Genomic DNA, 13,398 nt, shown 5'->3' with positions numbered 1-13,398 from the left:
TTTTTTCTTTAAGGCAACAATTGACAAAGACCTGTAATAATTATCTCCACAAGTTTCTTAGACCTGCAGCATATATTAATCTCTTTTGATATTGTTTAGGATAATGATATAACTGAGTTAGCTGCTATGAAGCAGGAAATTGGTAAACATGAACTTGAACTTGCTATGTTGGAAACTCTGCTAAGCAAATTGGAAGTGATCACAACTGGACCATCATTGAAAAAGCTTGGTAGGGAAGTGGAAAACGTAACTGGAGATTTGAGGACATTACTGAAAGATATCAAAAATGTTTGGCAGAAAGTGCAAATATCGGTAAATCTCTATTTATGGAATCTTTGAATTTCTATAAAGATTTTATCATAATCAAGAAATCTCAGGCAGGGAAATGCAGAGGTATGCGCAGTTCCACCAACGTAAGCTGATTTTGTTATGCTTCTGAAAATATCCAATTTTTCTTTTTTTTTTTTTTTTAAGAAGGATATCCAGAAACAATTTTCAAGAAGAAGAGAGGAAGCGCAAAGTCTGTTAGACGCAGCGAAAGAAACAGCTGAAAGTTTGAAAAGAGATGATAACATTCCATCAATTACAAGAGAAGTTTTGTTGAAAAGTAAGCATTTTGAAATGACTTTAAAAAATTGACTGTTTCCAGTTGGTAGAGGTGCTGCACATGTTCAGTGCTTTCGCATGTGCAAAATATTCGGAATCAAAAATGATTAAAATTCTGTCAGATCTCCATACACTTATTTCTAGTTCCGTTAATTCTCGTTAATTCTCACTTTTAAAAAACTTTTCTAACATAGGATACCCTTCAAGATTTGTTGATTTTAGCAGTTAATGACCTTGAGAACAGCTGGCACAAGAAAGAACGAGAATTACTTGCGGCTTTGAAAGATATCGAAGGAATTGTTACACGTGAAGAAGCTGAAAATCTCCATGAGGATGTGCGTAAAATGGGTGACGAATATGTTCAAGTGGTAATGATTATCCAAGGTTTACATTGTAATATGAAAATGAGGGACGAAATGTTGGATGCCGTGAAACAAAAGATCAGTTTACTAACTTCTGAGATCCGGAGTATAAATAAAGTAAGTGTCTAACTGAAGCTGCAGATCTTTAATTTAAATTCGTCTTTTTTCCCACTTTGACATATTTCATTTGTGAATTACTAGAGAGGAAAAGAAGTAATTTTAAATCTTTTAGATTTTGTTATTGATGATAAAAAAGTGGTATTTAAAGAGAGTTATTCTCTTTTCTTATATGTTAATTTCTCATTGTTGGAGAAAGTAACGAATGGAAAAAGCCAGATTTTTTTTAGTCAACGAATTGCCAAGTTGTTATGTCTAAAATTTCTTCGTTGATAACCAAGTTGTTATGTCTAAAATTTCTTCGTTGATAACGCCAAAGAAGGAAATTGTTTCATGTGCAGTACTTTTCTGGACAACGTATGAAATATTCTGGATTCAATTATATCTCTGGTTGTGAATACGAAGAAAGATCTAACTGTTTCAGGAAAAAAAAAATTTCGTTTTTATTTTAAAGTAATTATAGGATTCTTTGTCACCGATCGAACGCAATATTGTGGCATTGGAACAACAGAATAGGGCTTGTGATGAATTACTGAAAAGTACTGCTGAAAAAGAAAAGGTTATTCAGCCTTAGTTTTAAATTGTTAAATTTCACTAATTTTTTTCATCCCACTGATTTCACTGTTTTGGAAAATACAGGATGCCATTTCGCATTCACTAATGCATCAAATCCAAATCTGTGTATATAGTCGTAGCTGCTTTTGTAAAATGGTAGTTCCCATTCTACAGATTAGAAACCTATAAATCATGAAAGACTCGGGGATAATAGTAGTGCATCCATTATAGACTCATATTACTGCATGTATATGAAAATAAGTGGAATTTTTGAGTTTATAATCAGGTTTTGGACGAGTTGGCGTTGGAATGGCAGCAACTTTGGAGCACCACGATCACTCAGACAACACAGAAAAATGCAGTGATGCAACAAATAAATGAAATCAGAGAAGATCTAAACAAACAACGTGCTGCCATCACGCAGCGGAAACGTGTTATTGGGAACATGCTTTTGGCTGTGCAAGAATTTGTTTGGTTAGTAGTTTGTTCGGTTATACAGAATAACCAAAGTATCACTTCTTGTAACTCTGGGCAACCTGCTGAATGTCTCTGTATCTTTAAAATTCTAGACGTATTTAATCTTGCCATCCATATATGATTCGACAGCGGGATTAAAAAAGAAGAGAATGAGTTTTAGTATTCCATCCACTGGAATATCAAATCCCTGATTGTATTGAAATAGAGACCAGTATGGTGAAATTCAACATAATTGCTATGTTCGTGGCCAACTTTTATATTAATTGCATTCTCAAATACCTTTGAGTACCTAAGAAGAACCTAAGAAGCTAATGCCACTTAAATTAAGTTTAAAAATTTCCATATAGTTTTTAAATTAGGTTGTTAAGAAATAGGATTGATGCTTCAATGGAATATTATAATAGTGGGCTAATTTTAGCAAAGCAGAAGCGTTAAGGGATGAAATTGAAAAGCTTGCAACTGATAATACATTAAAAGAACCTGTTCAAACTGAACTAAATCTTCTGCGAACGCAACAGGAGAAACTGAGAATCTTCCTTGATAAATTACGGCCTACTAACCAGAACTATGCTGCAGTTCTGGAAAGTTATGATAAGCTTATAAAAAGTGCCGATGAAGGAGTCTCTACAACAACACTGGTAGGCTTTCATAAACTGTAATATTTACTTTTATAAGTGACATTAGATGATATATGTTGTTAATAGAGAGTTATATCTGTTAGTTAATCCCATGCACAAGAGGCGTAGCGTAATTCTGGAACAACATTAAAGTTGTGCGAGTATTATGGAAAAGAGTAAAAATATTATCCAGATTAGCACGCTATAGTTATAAATTAGCCAACTTCGTGTTCGTTGCAATTGTTACAGTGTAACAGGTCTCAAGTTAGTATTTTTGAATTCAGGAAGAGGAGAAGAATAAGCTTACTAGTGTTTGGAATTCTTTAAACAAGCAGATAGCAGATCGTGAGCAACAAGTTTGCGTTTCACTGCAAGAACTTGGAAGTTACACTGATGCGCATAATGCACTTCTTGTGTGGTTACAAGACACCGAAGAGTCACTCCAGAACCAACGGCCGCCTTCTATCGAATACAAAGTCGTTAAAGAGCAAACTCGAGCTAATGATATTTTACTAAAACATATTGAAGAAAAACAACAAAGGTAAGTTATTATTAACACGTTTTTTGGAGATCGGATATTAAAATAACTGGTAAATCATGAAATCAAAATATACCTAAGAATAAAGCACAGTATAGATGCTTAATAGAAGCCGTTCCGTCATCTTCAAGACATGAATGCTTTCTCCAAACACTTGTATTCCTTGTTCTCGTCGTATTTAATATAGTATTAGCCGATTATAATGAATGATTCCAAAAGTTTTTGACGCGTTGTAGGAATTAAACTCTTTCCTTTGACAACTCTTCGATGCTGTCGACATATTCTGCTTGCTTCTCATTAAAGATATATTTTTATTAAAAAGATGTTTTTAGAATATATTTTCCGCCTCTTAGATTATTATATTTTCAGTATTGATGGTTTCAAAACATTGATTGATAAAGTTGTGGGACTTATAACAGATGTTACGAAACGTGAAATACTGAAAGAGCAATCAAACAATATCACACAAAGGTCAACAACTATTCAGTGTTTTCAATTAAAGTTAATTTGTCCGAATATTTTGCAAAACAAGCAGGTTTTTTCAAGAATTCTATTAGTCATACTGAAAAATGGCAGATCGGAAAGCACCTACTGCGATCAATTAAATTTAATAGAAAAGAAAAAAGCAAGAATGAAATGATGTGCCACAGCAGATTGATAGGCAATTTCATCACGACTTTCTAGTCATTAAGGTTAGAGTCATTGAGATTTTATAATAATTGCATATCGGACATGATCACGTGGATTGCTTAAAGTACTGCACGTTAAACGTAATTCATGGCAGTTTTTTTGGCCTTTTGAGAATTATGTTTTCCTAATGGTGATATAAAAAGGACAGAGTATTGCATCAGTAATATATGTAAGCTTTTAGGCTATTTTAAAATGTCTGATTTACGTTTATGAACTGAAGTCGATCTCTGTACTTAGGTACGTTGCACTGGTCGGAAACGCCCAAGATCGACGTAGTTACTTGCATGATGCTATTGTTCTAACCAAAGATTGGGCGCAGTTGTCGGGACCATTTAAAACGTGGCTTGAAACAACCGAGCGTGCATTGCAAGAACTTGGACAAGTACCAACCGATGAAGAAAAATTTCAACAACAAATTAACTCACATCAGGTTCACTTTTTTGCAGCACTCTATGCAACCTTTATCCTGTATTTTCTGTTCAAGGTTTCGTGACATTGTTCAGGCTCTTCCTCTTAATTACTCAAATAAAAGAAAAAATGTAGTATAGTCAAAGTCCTTTAGGAAAGAAGCGAAAATTAGTTATTATGGTGGATTAGGAACAAAAGAGAAGAGCAGTCTTTCCGTCGGCACTTTGGCGTTTAAAATTCAGATAAAATTTGTTAAAAAATTTCAGAAACTGCAAGAAAATATCGAAATGAAGCACACCGATGTGGAGAAGATGATGCAGATATGTCCCCTTCTTACTGCTTTAGCGTCTGATGAAGAAGCTATTGAATTGGAGACACTGTTTAAAAGCTATATGATACGGTATGAAAACTTGGGTACGCGAGCTGCTGAATGCGGAGTCTTACTACAACAGGTGATTCGAGTGTTCTTTTTTGTTTTTTGTTTTTCGTTTTTTTTTTTGTATTTGAAGTCATTAAATTGTTTTCTAGTTAGCTATGGCACATAAGCGGAGACACGCAGCAGACAGTACAATGCTAAATAAATTTTTTTGGTGGTTGTTCGCGATCATGACGCAAGCAAGTAGAACTGGTTGTAATTAGAAATATAATGTATAGCTAGCTCATCACATAGTATTTTCATAACATAAAAAGAGTATCGTATAGAAAATGTTTGTGTCCGTGATCATTAAAAAAAAATTTCTTTTTCATATTTGTTTTGTGGGAATTTTGTATTTGAATTTCATCCTCAGAGGTATAGGAGTGGAAAGTATAACTTTTACGAATTCTTAATTCACTTTCCAGATTGGTGAAGAAATAACAAACTTTTTACAACGCACGCACATGCTAGCGGATTGGTTGGATAAGATCGAGAATGATATGGACAAGTTAGACACGGTTTCGGTCTATCCAGAAGAATTGAGGGAGCAAAGTGCTTTGCTTGCCGATGTATGGATGCACTGTATTCCTCGCATTATAAACTAATATAGCTTCATAAATTATTAAAGATTTTATAATCTCATTTCGATGTAGAGCGTATGTCTGTGACACTACCACAAAAGCGACATGTAACGACATGGTGAATCGTGATGAAATAGTAAGGAAGAAATTTATAATCAGTATCATTATTCAGTTTCTTGGTGTTCTAGCTGGCGATGGAAATAGCGAATCAGGAATCCCTGATCTCGACGGTTGTTGAAGATGGTCATGAATTATGTAGACAAACAACTGGCGATGAAGCAATTGCTCTCCAAAATCGTGTAGAAACATTACGTACACGCTATCTTGATTTAACTGCTCTGACGGATGCTAAAATTGCTATCTTGAGTGAAGCCTTACCACTATCAGAGAAATTCCATGATGATTGCGATATTGTACAGCAGTGGATGGATGCTGTAGAACAAGATTTACAAACTGTTGATCAGGTACCGATTATTTTATTTATATCAGTATTACTGGTAACATAACATTATTGCTGCTTGTACGATTCTTTCAGGAGAGTTACATAATGTCTAATTGTTTTGCTCTGATTCGTAAGTTGATCCTAGCGATGACATTAAGATAGCCGATTGAGATTCAGAAATTAGATTTTAAAAAAAATCTGGTAATTCGAAAAATTAATTTCGTAACATAAGGACTACCTTTTTCTAATTCAGCCACTGTAGACTGCGGGTGAAATTATCTTTTGCTTGATTAAGGTGCAATATAGATTTTTGTAATGATGTACTTTTTATCGACTACTGTGAGGCACAAGTAAGTTCGAGAAGCGTTTTTTTTTTCAGAAAAAAATTTTGGGAAATAATAATATAAGACGTTTCTTTCAAAAGATTTTCATAATAATATGTTTCAGACCCCAATTGAAACTCAAGCTACGATACTAGCTCAAATGGAAGATGATTTGGCAAAATGGCGTTCTGATATTGAGGAGATTAGCGATATCTCAAAACAACTCCAGAATCTAGTTCCTTTTAAAGTACATGGGTTGGAAATACAAAACGATGACTTGACTCGCAGATTTAATCACCTTGCTGAGCAGGTCAAATGGGTGTTTCAACTTTGTAAAATCTGACATTACAGTCGATGACATTACAGTTCCGGGTTGATGATCAGAAATTTTCTCGAATTCTGTAAATGAATCGCTTTTCATGCTTCATAAATAGAAATTTTTGAATTAAGGACTGTTGTGTTCAGATTCGTATGCAGAATCGTTTTCAGATTACGCGTAAAGGTGATAAACTAATGTCAGTCGAGAAGCAAAGTCGACAGGTTTTGGATGAATTAGACTTTCTTAATGAATGGTTTGCTGATGCTCATGAACGTTTATCACAGGTGTTTTTTTATGATCTATTAGAATATTGCAGTCGGTATGACTCGCTGCTACGTAATTCTTCCGTTGTTCATTGTACGACAGTCTTTTTGATGCCACCGTTTTTTTTTTCAGGTTTCTTTTCCATAAAAAATCTCAGGAGATTTTAAAAATTGTCCATAAGCCTGGCCTGTGTTGCAGAGTGCAGCACCTGAAGTAGATCCAGATTATGTCAAAAAGCAGCTCAAAAATCAAAAACAAATGAACGAAGATATTACGGTAATGAAAGCACGACTGCGAGATACAGTTGCAGATGCACATAGAGTTGTTCGTGTTTTGGGTGGTGAAGCCAGTGGTCAAGATTTATTGATCGAGAGCAAAATTGAGGTTAATTGATGTAAACATACATTGTTCCTTACAGCGAATAGAATGATGGAAGAAATAGTACTGATAATGAAGTGGAAATATTTCGTATAAGAAGGAGCCATTAATGTTGACTTATTGGCAGATATAGTAGGTATTTAAGTGTGTGTATGTCGAGCGGCAATTGTGATGTCTATTTTCATTCCAGACTGGACGAAACCTTTCGGCTAATGTAGCCCAGTTGGGTGGCGAAAGGTTGGCTAAATTGGAGCAGGCGCTGGCATTATGTCTTGAAATCGACCAGTCATTTGGTGAATTGCATTCCTGGTTAGAAAGTATGGAAAACGAGATTGAAAATTGTCCACCTGTTACAACAGGACACCAACGAGATCAGTTGATGCAACAGCAAGCCCACAATACTGTGAGTTTTTCAATTTTGTTGGACAGAGTTTTATGTCTCGTTAAAGCAGCACGTATTCTCGGATAATCAAACTTATTTGAATTATTTTCATTTGAAGTGATTAATATAACTTAATGCATACTTCTTGAATAAATATCTTGCATGTGTAAATTCCAGTGAAGTAAAGTTACTGTTTTTTTAACGATCGTTAAAGCATTAAAGGATGTGAGCGAAATGAGACGTTTGCTTCAGTTATGAAACTGCTTGCGTAGCAGTATAAATATTAAATTGATTTAATTATTTGAGATACGAAATTTCACTCAATCTAGCTATGCCAAAATCACGTAAAAAGGAAAATATTGATCATAAAGCTGACTTATTCAGAAAAAACCGATAAAATATTTCATTTCTAAAAAATTGAATGGTAGAAGAAATAAGATATTTGCACTCATTTCGCTCTGAATTTTTTGAAAGATTCCTTTGAATGTCCAAAAATCTTACCTGTTTCTTTTATGAAAATATGGTGCATTAGTGATTTTATCTTGCCTATTTTTTTTTTTTTTTTTTTTTATTAGAAGCTACAGCATTCAATCATATCACACAAATCGTTGATGGATCGTTTTCACAAAAATGTCAGTGCTTTGAGCCAATTATGTGGTTCAGAAGATGAAGTGCAGCTTCAGAAAATAGCTGAAGGCTTGGATGAGCGATTCTTCGCTGCCCGAGATACTATTCGTCAACGAGCTGAGGCACTTGAAACCGCAATTGAGCAGAGCAGTCAGTTCACAGACAGATTGGATGTTGTTCTGGCAAATCTAGATGGTGCTGCCATGCAAGTATGTACACTGATATTTACACTAGTTACAAGAGGTACTCCCGTATCCACTCTTAAATCTGTAATTTTATTCAGTGGTTAGCTATTTTTATACGCATTGCGATAATGATTACAGATCCGAAATCCGGAACCAATACAATCCGATCCAGAACGTATCAAATCACAAATTATTGATAATCTTTCTTTGATGGAACAACTTAAACATAAAGAAGGCGTACTGAGATCAGTGAAGGAAAATGCCTACGAGATTCTAATGCATGCAAAACCAAGCGATACTGGAGCTGCAGGTACAATCATTGGTATTGATAATCGAATATATCAACATAGAAAGCATTAAGCATACCAAGAAGTAATGTAAATAAGAGCGCAATGCAAACTGATGATAGAATGAAACCAAATGGTATTTACGACACTTTGTTTGAATCTTATGCAAATCCTATAATTGTCAACTGCGAATATTTTTTTGTTCTGCAGAAATAAGCATTAAAATCAAAGAACTTGAATCGTTGTGGGAAGAACTAATGAAAGATGTTACGACAAGGAAAAATCTTTTGGAAGATACGCTAGCTAAAGCGGAACGGTTTTGGTGCGAATTAAATTCTTATCAAAAGGCGATTAATGAATTGCGTTTGCGCATTGAAGGAATACAACCTGCGCTTGGAGATCCAACGACTATTGAGCAGCAGCAAAACATCCTCTTAGTTTGTTGATTGCTTGTTTGATCAAAGCTTAAAGGTGCTAAAAGTTAATTTCCGTTCAGAGTCCCTAGAATTCCAACATTCATCACTGCAATTTGTAAAAGGAGGCAATGCGAGGATTAGAAAGTAATTCGTTCATTATTACAGGCAATTAAAAATGAAATGCAACAAATCAAACCCGAAATTATGGGTAAATTGCGTTGCGCTGGACATGATCTTTGTGGTGTAATTGCCGAGGAAGAAAAGGCTCATATAGAACAGCAAATGAATGAAGTTGAAGGAGGCTGGGTTACGGTAACTGACATGTGCGATCGGAAGTAAGTTTAGGATTTATTTTTACATTAATCAATTTTAATTAATTCTCTAGTGGACCAGATGTTCGTAGAAATATGACTTAATATTATGGTGTTATAAAGAGAGCAACATATAAATTTCAGGGAATCAGATTTAGTTGAGGCCATGAATAAAGCAGTAGGATTCCGTGATTTATTAACGAAGCTGATAAATTGGATAGCAGAAACGGAAGCTGAAATATTCAAGTTAAATCTTGGTGCTGGCGCATCGTCTAGTGATATTGGAAATGAGGTATACATTTAGCTTCGAGTTTTGTAAAAGCCTACTTTCGACTGTTAAGGAATTATTTGGGATCTTTTGTTTTGTAAATTCCATCTCATATTTTATCTTTTATAGTTTACTGCTCTGGGTGATTTGCGTTCATTACTGGACGAAAAAGCTCTGGAGAAAGAACAGTTGAATCAACTATATGCAAATCTTTGCGTTGGTAGTAATGCACAGCAATCTGCAAACATCAGAGCTTCAGTCAATGACCTGAATACTCAGTGGAATAAAGTTAGTGTACATTTAGTGTTGACTGCGTATTGTGAAGTCGCTAGAGGCTTCGTTCGTCCACTGTCTCTGATTTCACATTGCTGACAAGGCTTTATGCAAAATAAAGCTGTTCATTAGTCTGAGAAATTGTCTTTGTCAATTAGCAAACGTTTTCTATAGTGTTTTTCTGATCAATTTTCGGGCTCGTATGTATTAGTGGCCTGGTATGTATCAATCTTTGTGTATCAGTATATGACATTTTGTGGAACAGCCTGGCCAGACTTCGGCAGTACAGTCCTGTTCTTCTACTTTCGGAATCTAAATATATGTTATTTCTCTAAGCTGGCCATAGGTACACTTAGCGAAATGGTTTTGTTGTAAAGAATTGAAAAATCAGATTGTTAATGGTTATGTTTTATTTAGTTTTGAAATATGATGGAAATAGTCAGTCAACTTCCCGTAGTTTGAATTTTTTATACGATTTTAAATAAATCAATTTAGTGAAGTGTTCGGGACGGTCCCGGAATGAATGGCTTTTTTTTGAACAGCTTGTTCAGATCCCCATAAACATGCTTCGGTTTGAGATCTAATCTGCAGTTGTCTGTCAGTAACGTGCGTAATTTTACATTGTTCTTTAAGAATTTTCGAGTGCAAGCAATAGGACAGTAATAACCTAAAGTTTTTTGTTTGTGTATTCTTTCGTGCAAAGAATCTGATTTAGCACTTGAAAACGAAAGGAAAAAGAGTGGGTTATACCATATAATTTATCTTCTCACCTCGATGAGGTGCTGAACGGTAGAAATCATTTAAGTATTAATTAGAATTTCAAATTTTTTCAGCTCTGCCGCAATACATTAAAATTATGTCAGTTGTATAGTGTACATACACACGACCGCATGCTTGAAGGAATCGAGTTGAAAAGCATTTCCGTTCTACAATAAGCAGTGCAACACATTACATTCATTTATGATTCTGATATTTATTATCACCAAGCATAAATCAATTTAGTTATACACATTGTTAAACGAACGTCAACAAAAGGTGGAAAAAGCGTTGTTGGAAATGGGGCAGTTTTCGCAAGCATATGAACAACTAATGATTTGGATCGAAAAAACGGAGCATATTTTAAATGAAGTTTGTTTTCGTTCTTTGTCTTAGATTCTCTCTTCATGAAGATTTGAAAATCCTACATTGTTGTGAGTTCATCACTGGATATGACAAAAAGTTGACAACAGGCTTCTCGAAATTATAATTACAGCAGCACATTATCAGTTTTTTTTTTCGCCTGATGAATGCTTTAAAGTACTTTAATGGTTAACTAATTTCAGATCAATTCTCGACCGGTAACTATCAAGGAAGTGGAAGTGGAAGTTTGCAAACATAGAGTAATACAAAATGAAATTCTTGCACATGAAACCAGCGTTGATACTTTGAACAGTGCTGCTAAACGTATCATTGCTGTTGATTCAAATACTGCAAGCTCAACGCAAGCGATGATCGATAAGCTGAATTCAAACTGGCATATGTTGGTCGATAAATTAGAAGATGTTTGGGTGCAGGTGATAATTATTCACAATGTTCCAGTACTCTTCGCTGAATTGACCGGATCAGTTTGTTCAAGTGTTAAATACTTAATCTAATATTTAATGTTGAGCTAAGCGTTGTAGTTTTTATCTGAATTCGAGGATCGATAATATTCGGAAATGAACCTATTCAAAATGAATTATATCTGATTACATCGAGTTTTGCTGCTTATAACTTATGAAAGTCCAAGCCAAGTTTCATTCATTTCTGCTTTTCTTCCTCCTTTCCCAATCCTTATCACTTTTGGAGATTAAACTACCCTCGATGTTTTTGGATTTTAGAACTAAATGCTGCAAAGATGAAACATAGAATTATAGTTGGACGATGCTCGGAAAGCTGCTGAAAATTTGGGCGGTGAAGTGGATCGGTGGGCCATGTGGCTTCAGGATAAAGATGCAGATTTGTCTCATATGAAACCAACAGGTGGTTTACCGGAAACTGCACAAGCACAACTCGATAATTTCTTCGTTTTGAAGGTTCTCTGTTTTCTTAGTCATCTTTGTACCTTCATTTTTTAGCCTACTTATCCTTTTTTGGAATATTTATTCCACAAAAATTTTAGGCCGAAATTGAACAGAATCGATCGGCACTAGAAGCTCATTTGGAAGCAGCAACGAAGTATTTATCCGAAAGTGATCGTGATTCATGGATTGCACAACGGGAGGCACAGCTGATGAAAAAATGGGTTCAGGTAAATAATCGAGAAATCTGCTTGAGTAAGCTTTGATTTCAAGTAAATTTCCTTATTAGAATATTTTCTCGTTCTAAAATAAATTGGCAGTAAGTGATTATTGCAGTAATGATGAAATTAATTTTGTCGATTATGCACTAATTTCAATAAAATAATTTTTTTTTCTCTACAGATGCAAAACAAGATTGGTGATAAGGAGCAGAAGTTGAGAATTGCACTGACAGAAGCTGAACAGCTACATTCTTCTATGACGTCAATGAAGAACTGGTTAAATTCGGCAGAAAACTATTTAGGTTGTTTGGAGCACGTATCAAGGATCCCTGATACTGTGGAAGAGCAGATTAATGAACATACCAAATTCCAAGCTGAGGTAAAATTTTGGTAGTAACCGAAACGTGCAAGTTGTTGCGTGTTGATGTCTAATGAATCTGAAAGACATGAGGGACGGTACAATTGGTGGCGGTTTAGATATCACTACCATTTACATCTGAATTGGGAATATATTTCATTCTGTATGCTAACTGATTTGTCTTCAACTTCAGCGTATTTCAGGTGTCACACTATCGAGAATTAATGAGTGACTTGAACAGCAAAGGCACCAAACTGCAATATTATTGTGAAAAAAAAGATGCAATACCAATCAAGAATTTGCTTGTTTCGGCTAAGCATCGTTTCGAGAAAGTTGCTTCGAGGTGTGCCGATCGAATGAAACTACTGGATTTAGCATTACAGGAAGCACGATTTTATTTTGAATCGCATGCCGAAGTGATCGACTGGATAACTTCAAGGCTTCAATGGATTAGTGATCAATATGCACAGGTTTTGTTTTTATGTCTATACAAAAGTGCATTTTTGCTCAGATGAAAAAGCTGATGAAAAATCAGATGAAAAAGCTGGTATTGTTGTACGTGCATGGAGTCATAAAAAGTTAACATTTGATGAGAACTAAACATTTGCAGTCAATATTTTATCTTCCAGAAACTATTCATGGAAAGTTCTTTGACGATGAAATATTAACTGCATTTGATGTCATTAGTGACTACTTATAGCAGGAGATGTTCAAAATCTCAGGTCAATGCCAGTACACTTAGGGAGCAAATTTCTTGATGTCCATAAATGAAGATTGTTTGCGATTGATGAATTCTCAATAAATTAGTAGGATGTCTTGTGATTTTGTTCTTAGCTTCTCAAAAATTGAAAATAAATGACGAGAAAAATCATGGCGGAGAAAAGGAAAGATAGAGCAATTTTGAAAGATACTTTTGTATTCAAGACTGATGTATAGGTA

The 13,398-nt window shown here is 34.9% G+C and overlaps 1 protein-coding gene across 1 annotated transcript in view; it reads left to right on the top strand.

Moving 5' to 3' along the window:
- Nucleotides 1–13,398, top strand: part of LOAG_00504 (spectraplakin) — a gene marked incomplete at its 5' end in the record, with an annotated part of 29,642 nt that overhangs the window by 9,122 nt on the left and 7,122 nt on the right. The window contains 28 exons of the mRNA XM_020445452.1: nucleotides 100–312; nucleotides 475–607; nucleotides 829–1,085; nucleotides 1,549–1,644; nucleotides 1,927–2,114; nucleotides 2,536–2,755; nucleotides 3,019–3,275; nucleotides 3,642–3,807; nucleotides 4,144–4,392; nucleotides 4,637–4,822; nucleotides 5,211–5,354; nucleotides 5,555–5,830; nucleotides 6,256–6,441; nucleotides 6,621–6,734; nucleotides 6,913–7,098; nucleotides 7,283–7,495; nucleotides 8,050–8,310; nucleotides 8,425–8,596; nucleotides 8,784–9,010; nucleotides 9,155–9,324; nucleotides 9,445–9,592; nucleotides 9,698–9,856; nucleotides 10,844–10,969; nucleotides 11,164–11,394; nucleotides 11,737–11,895; nucleotides 11,982–12,110; nucleotides 12,283–12,480; nucleotides 12,663–12,929. Coding sequence (XP_020304091.1) covers nucleotides 100–312; nucleotides 475–607; nucleotides 829–1,085; nucleotides 1,549–1,644; nucleotides 1,927–2,114; nucleotides 2,536–2,755; nucleotides 3,019–3,275; nucleotides 3,642–3,807; nucleotides 4,144–4,392; nucleotides 4,637–4,822; nucleotides 5,211–5,354; nucleotides 5,555–5,830; nucleotides 6,256–6,441; nucleotides 6,621–6,734; nucleotides 6,913–7,098; nucleotides 7,283–7,495; nucleotides 8,050–8,310; nucleotides 8,425–8,596; nucleotides 8,784–9,010; nucleotides 9,155–9,324; nucleotides 9,445–9,592; nucleotides 9,698–9,856; nucleotides 10,844–10,969; nucleotides 11,164–11,394; nucleotides 11,737–11,895; nucleotides 11,982–12,110; nucleotides 12,283–12,480; nucleotides 12,663–12,929 — 5,331 coding nt within the window. The remainder of the gene's footprint in view (nucleotides 1–99; nucleotides 313–474; nucleotides 608–828; nucleotides 1,086–1,548; nucleotides 1,645–1,926; nucleotides 2,115–2,535; nucleotides 2,756–3,018; nucleotides 3,276–3,641; nucleotides 3,808–4,143; nucleotides 4,393–4,636; nucleotides 4,823–5,210; nucleotides 5,355–5,554; nucleotides 5,831–6,255; nucleotides 6,442–6,620; nucleotides 6,735–6,912; nucleotides 7,099–7,282; nucleotides 7,496–8,049; nucleotides 8,311–8,424; nucleotides 8,597–8,783; nucleotides 9,011–9,154; nucleotides 9,325–9,444; nucleotides 9,593–9,697; nucleotides 9,857–10,843; nucleotides 10,970–11,163; nucleotides 11,395–11,736; nucleotides 11,896–11,981; nucleotides 12,111–12,282; nucleotides 12,481–12,662; nucleotides 12,930–13,398) is intronic.

Source organism: Loa loa (assembly GCF_000183805.2).
Source record: "Loa loa unplaced genomic scaffold supercont3.70, whole genome shotgun sequence".
NCBI classification, from domain to species: domain Eukaryota; kingdom Metazoa; phylum Nematoda; class Chromadorea; order Rhabditida; family Onchocercidae; genus Loa; species Loa loa.
Note: the sequence above shows the minus strand (reverse complement) of the source record. Positions and strands in the feature narration are given on the sequence as shown.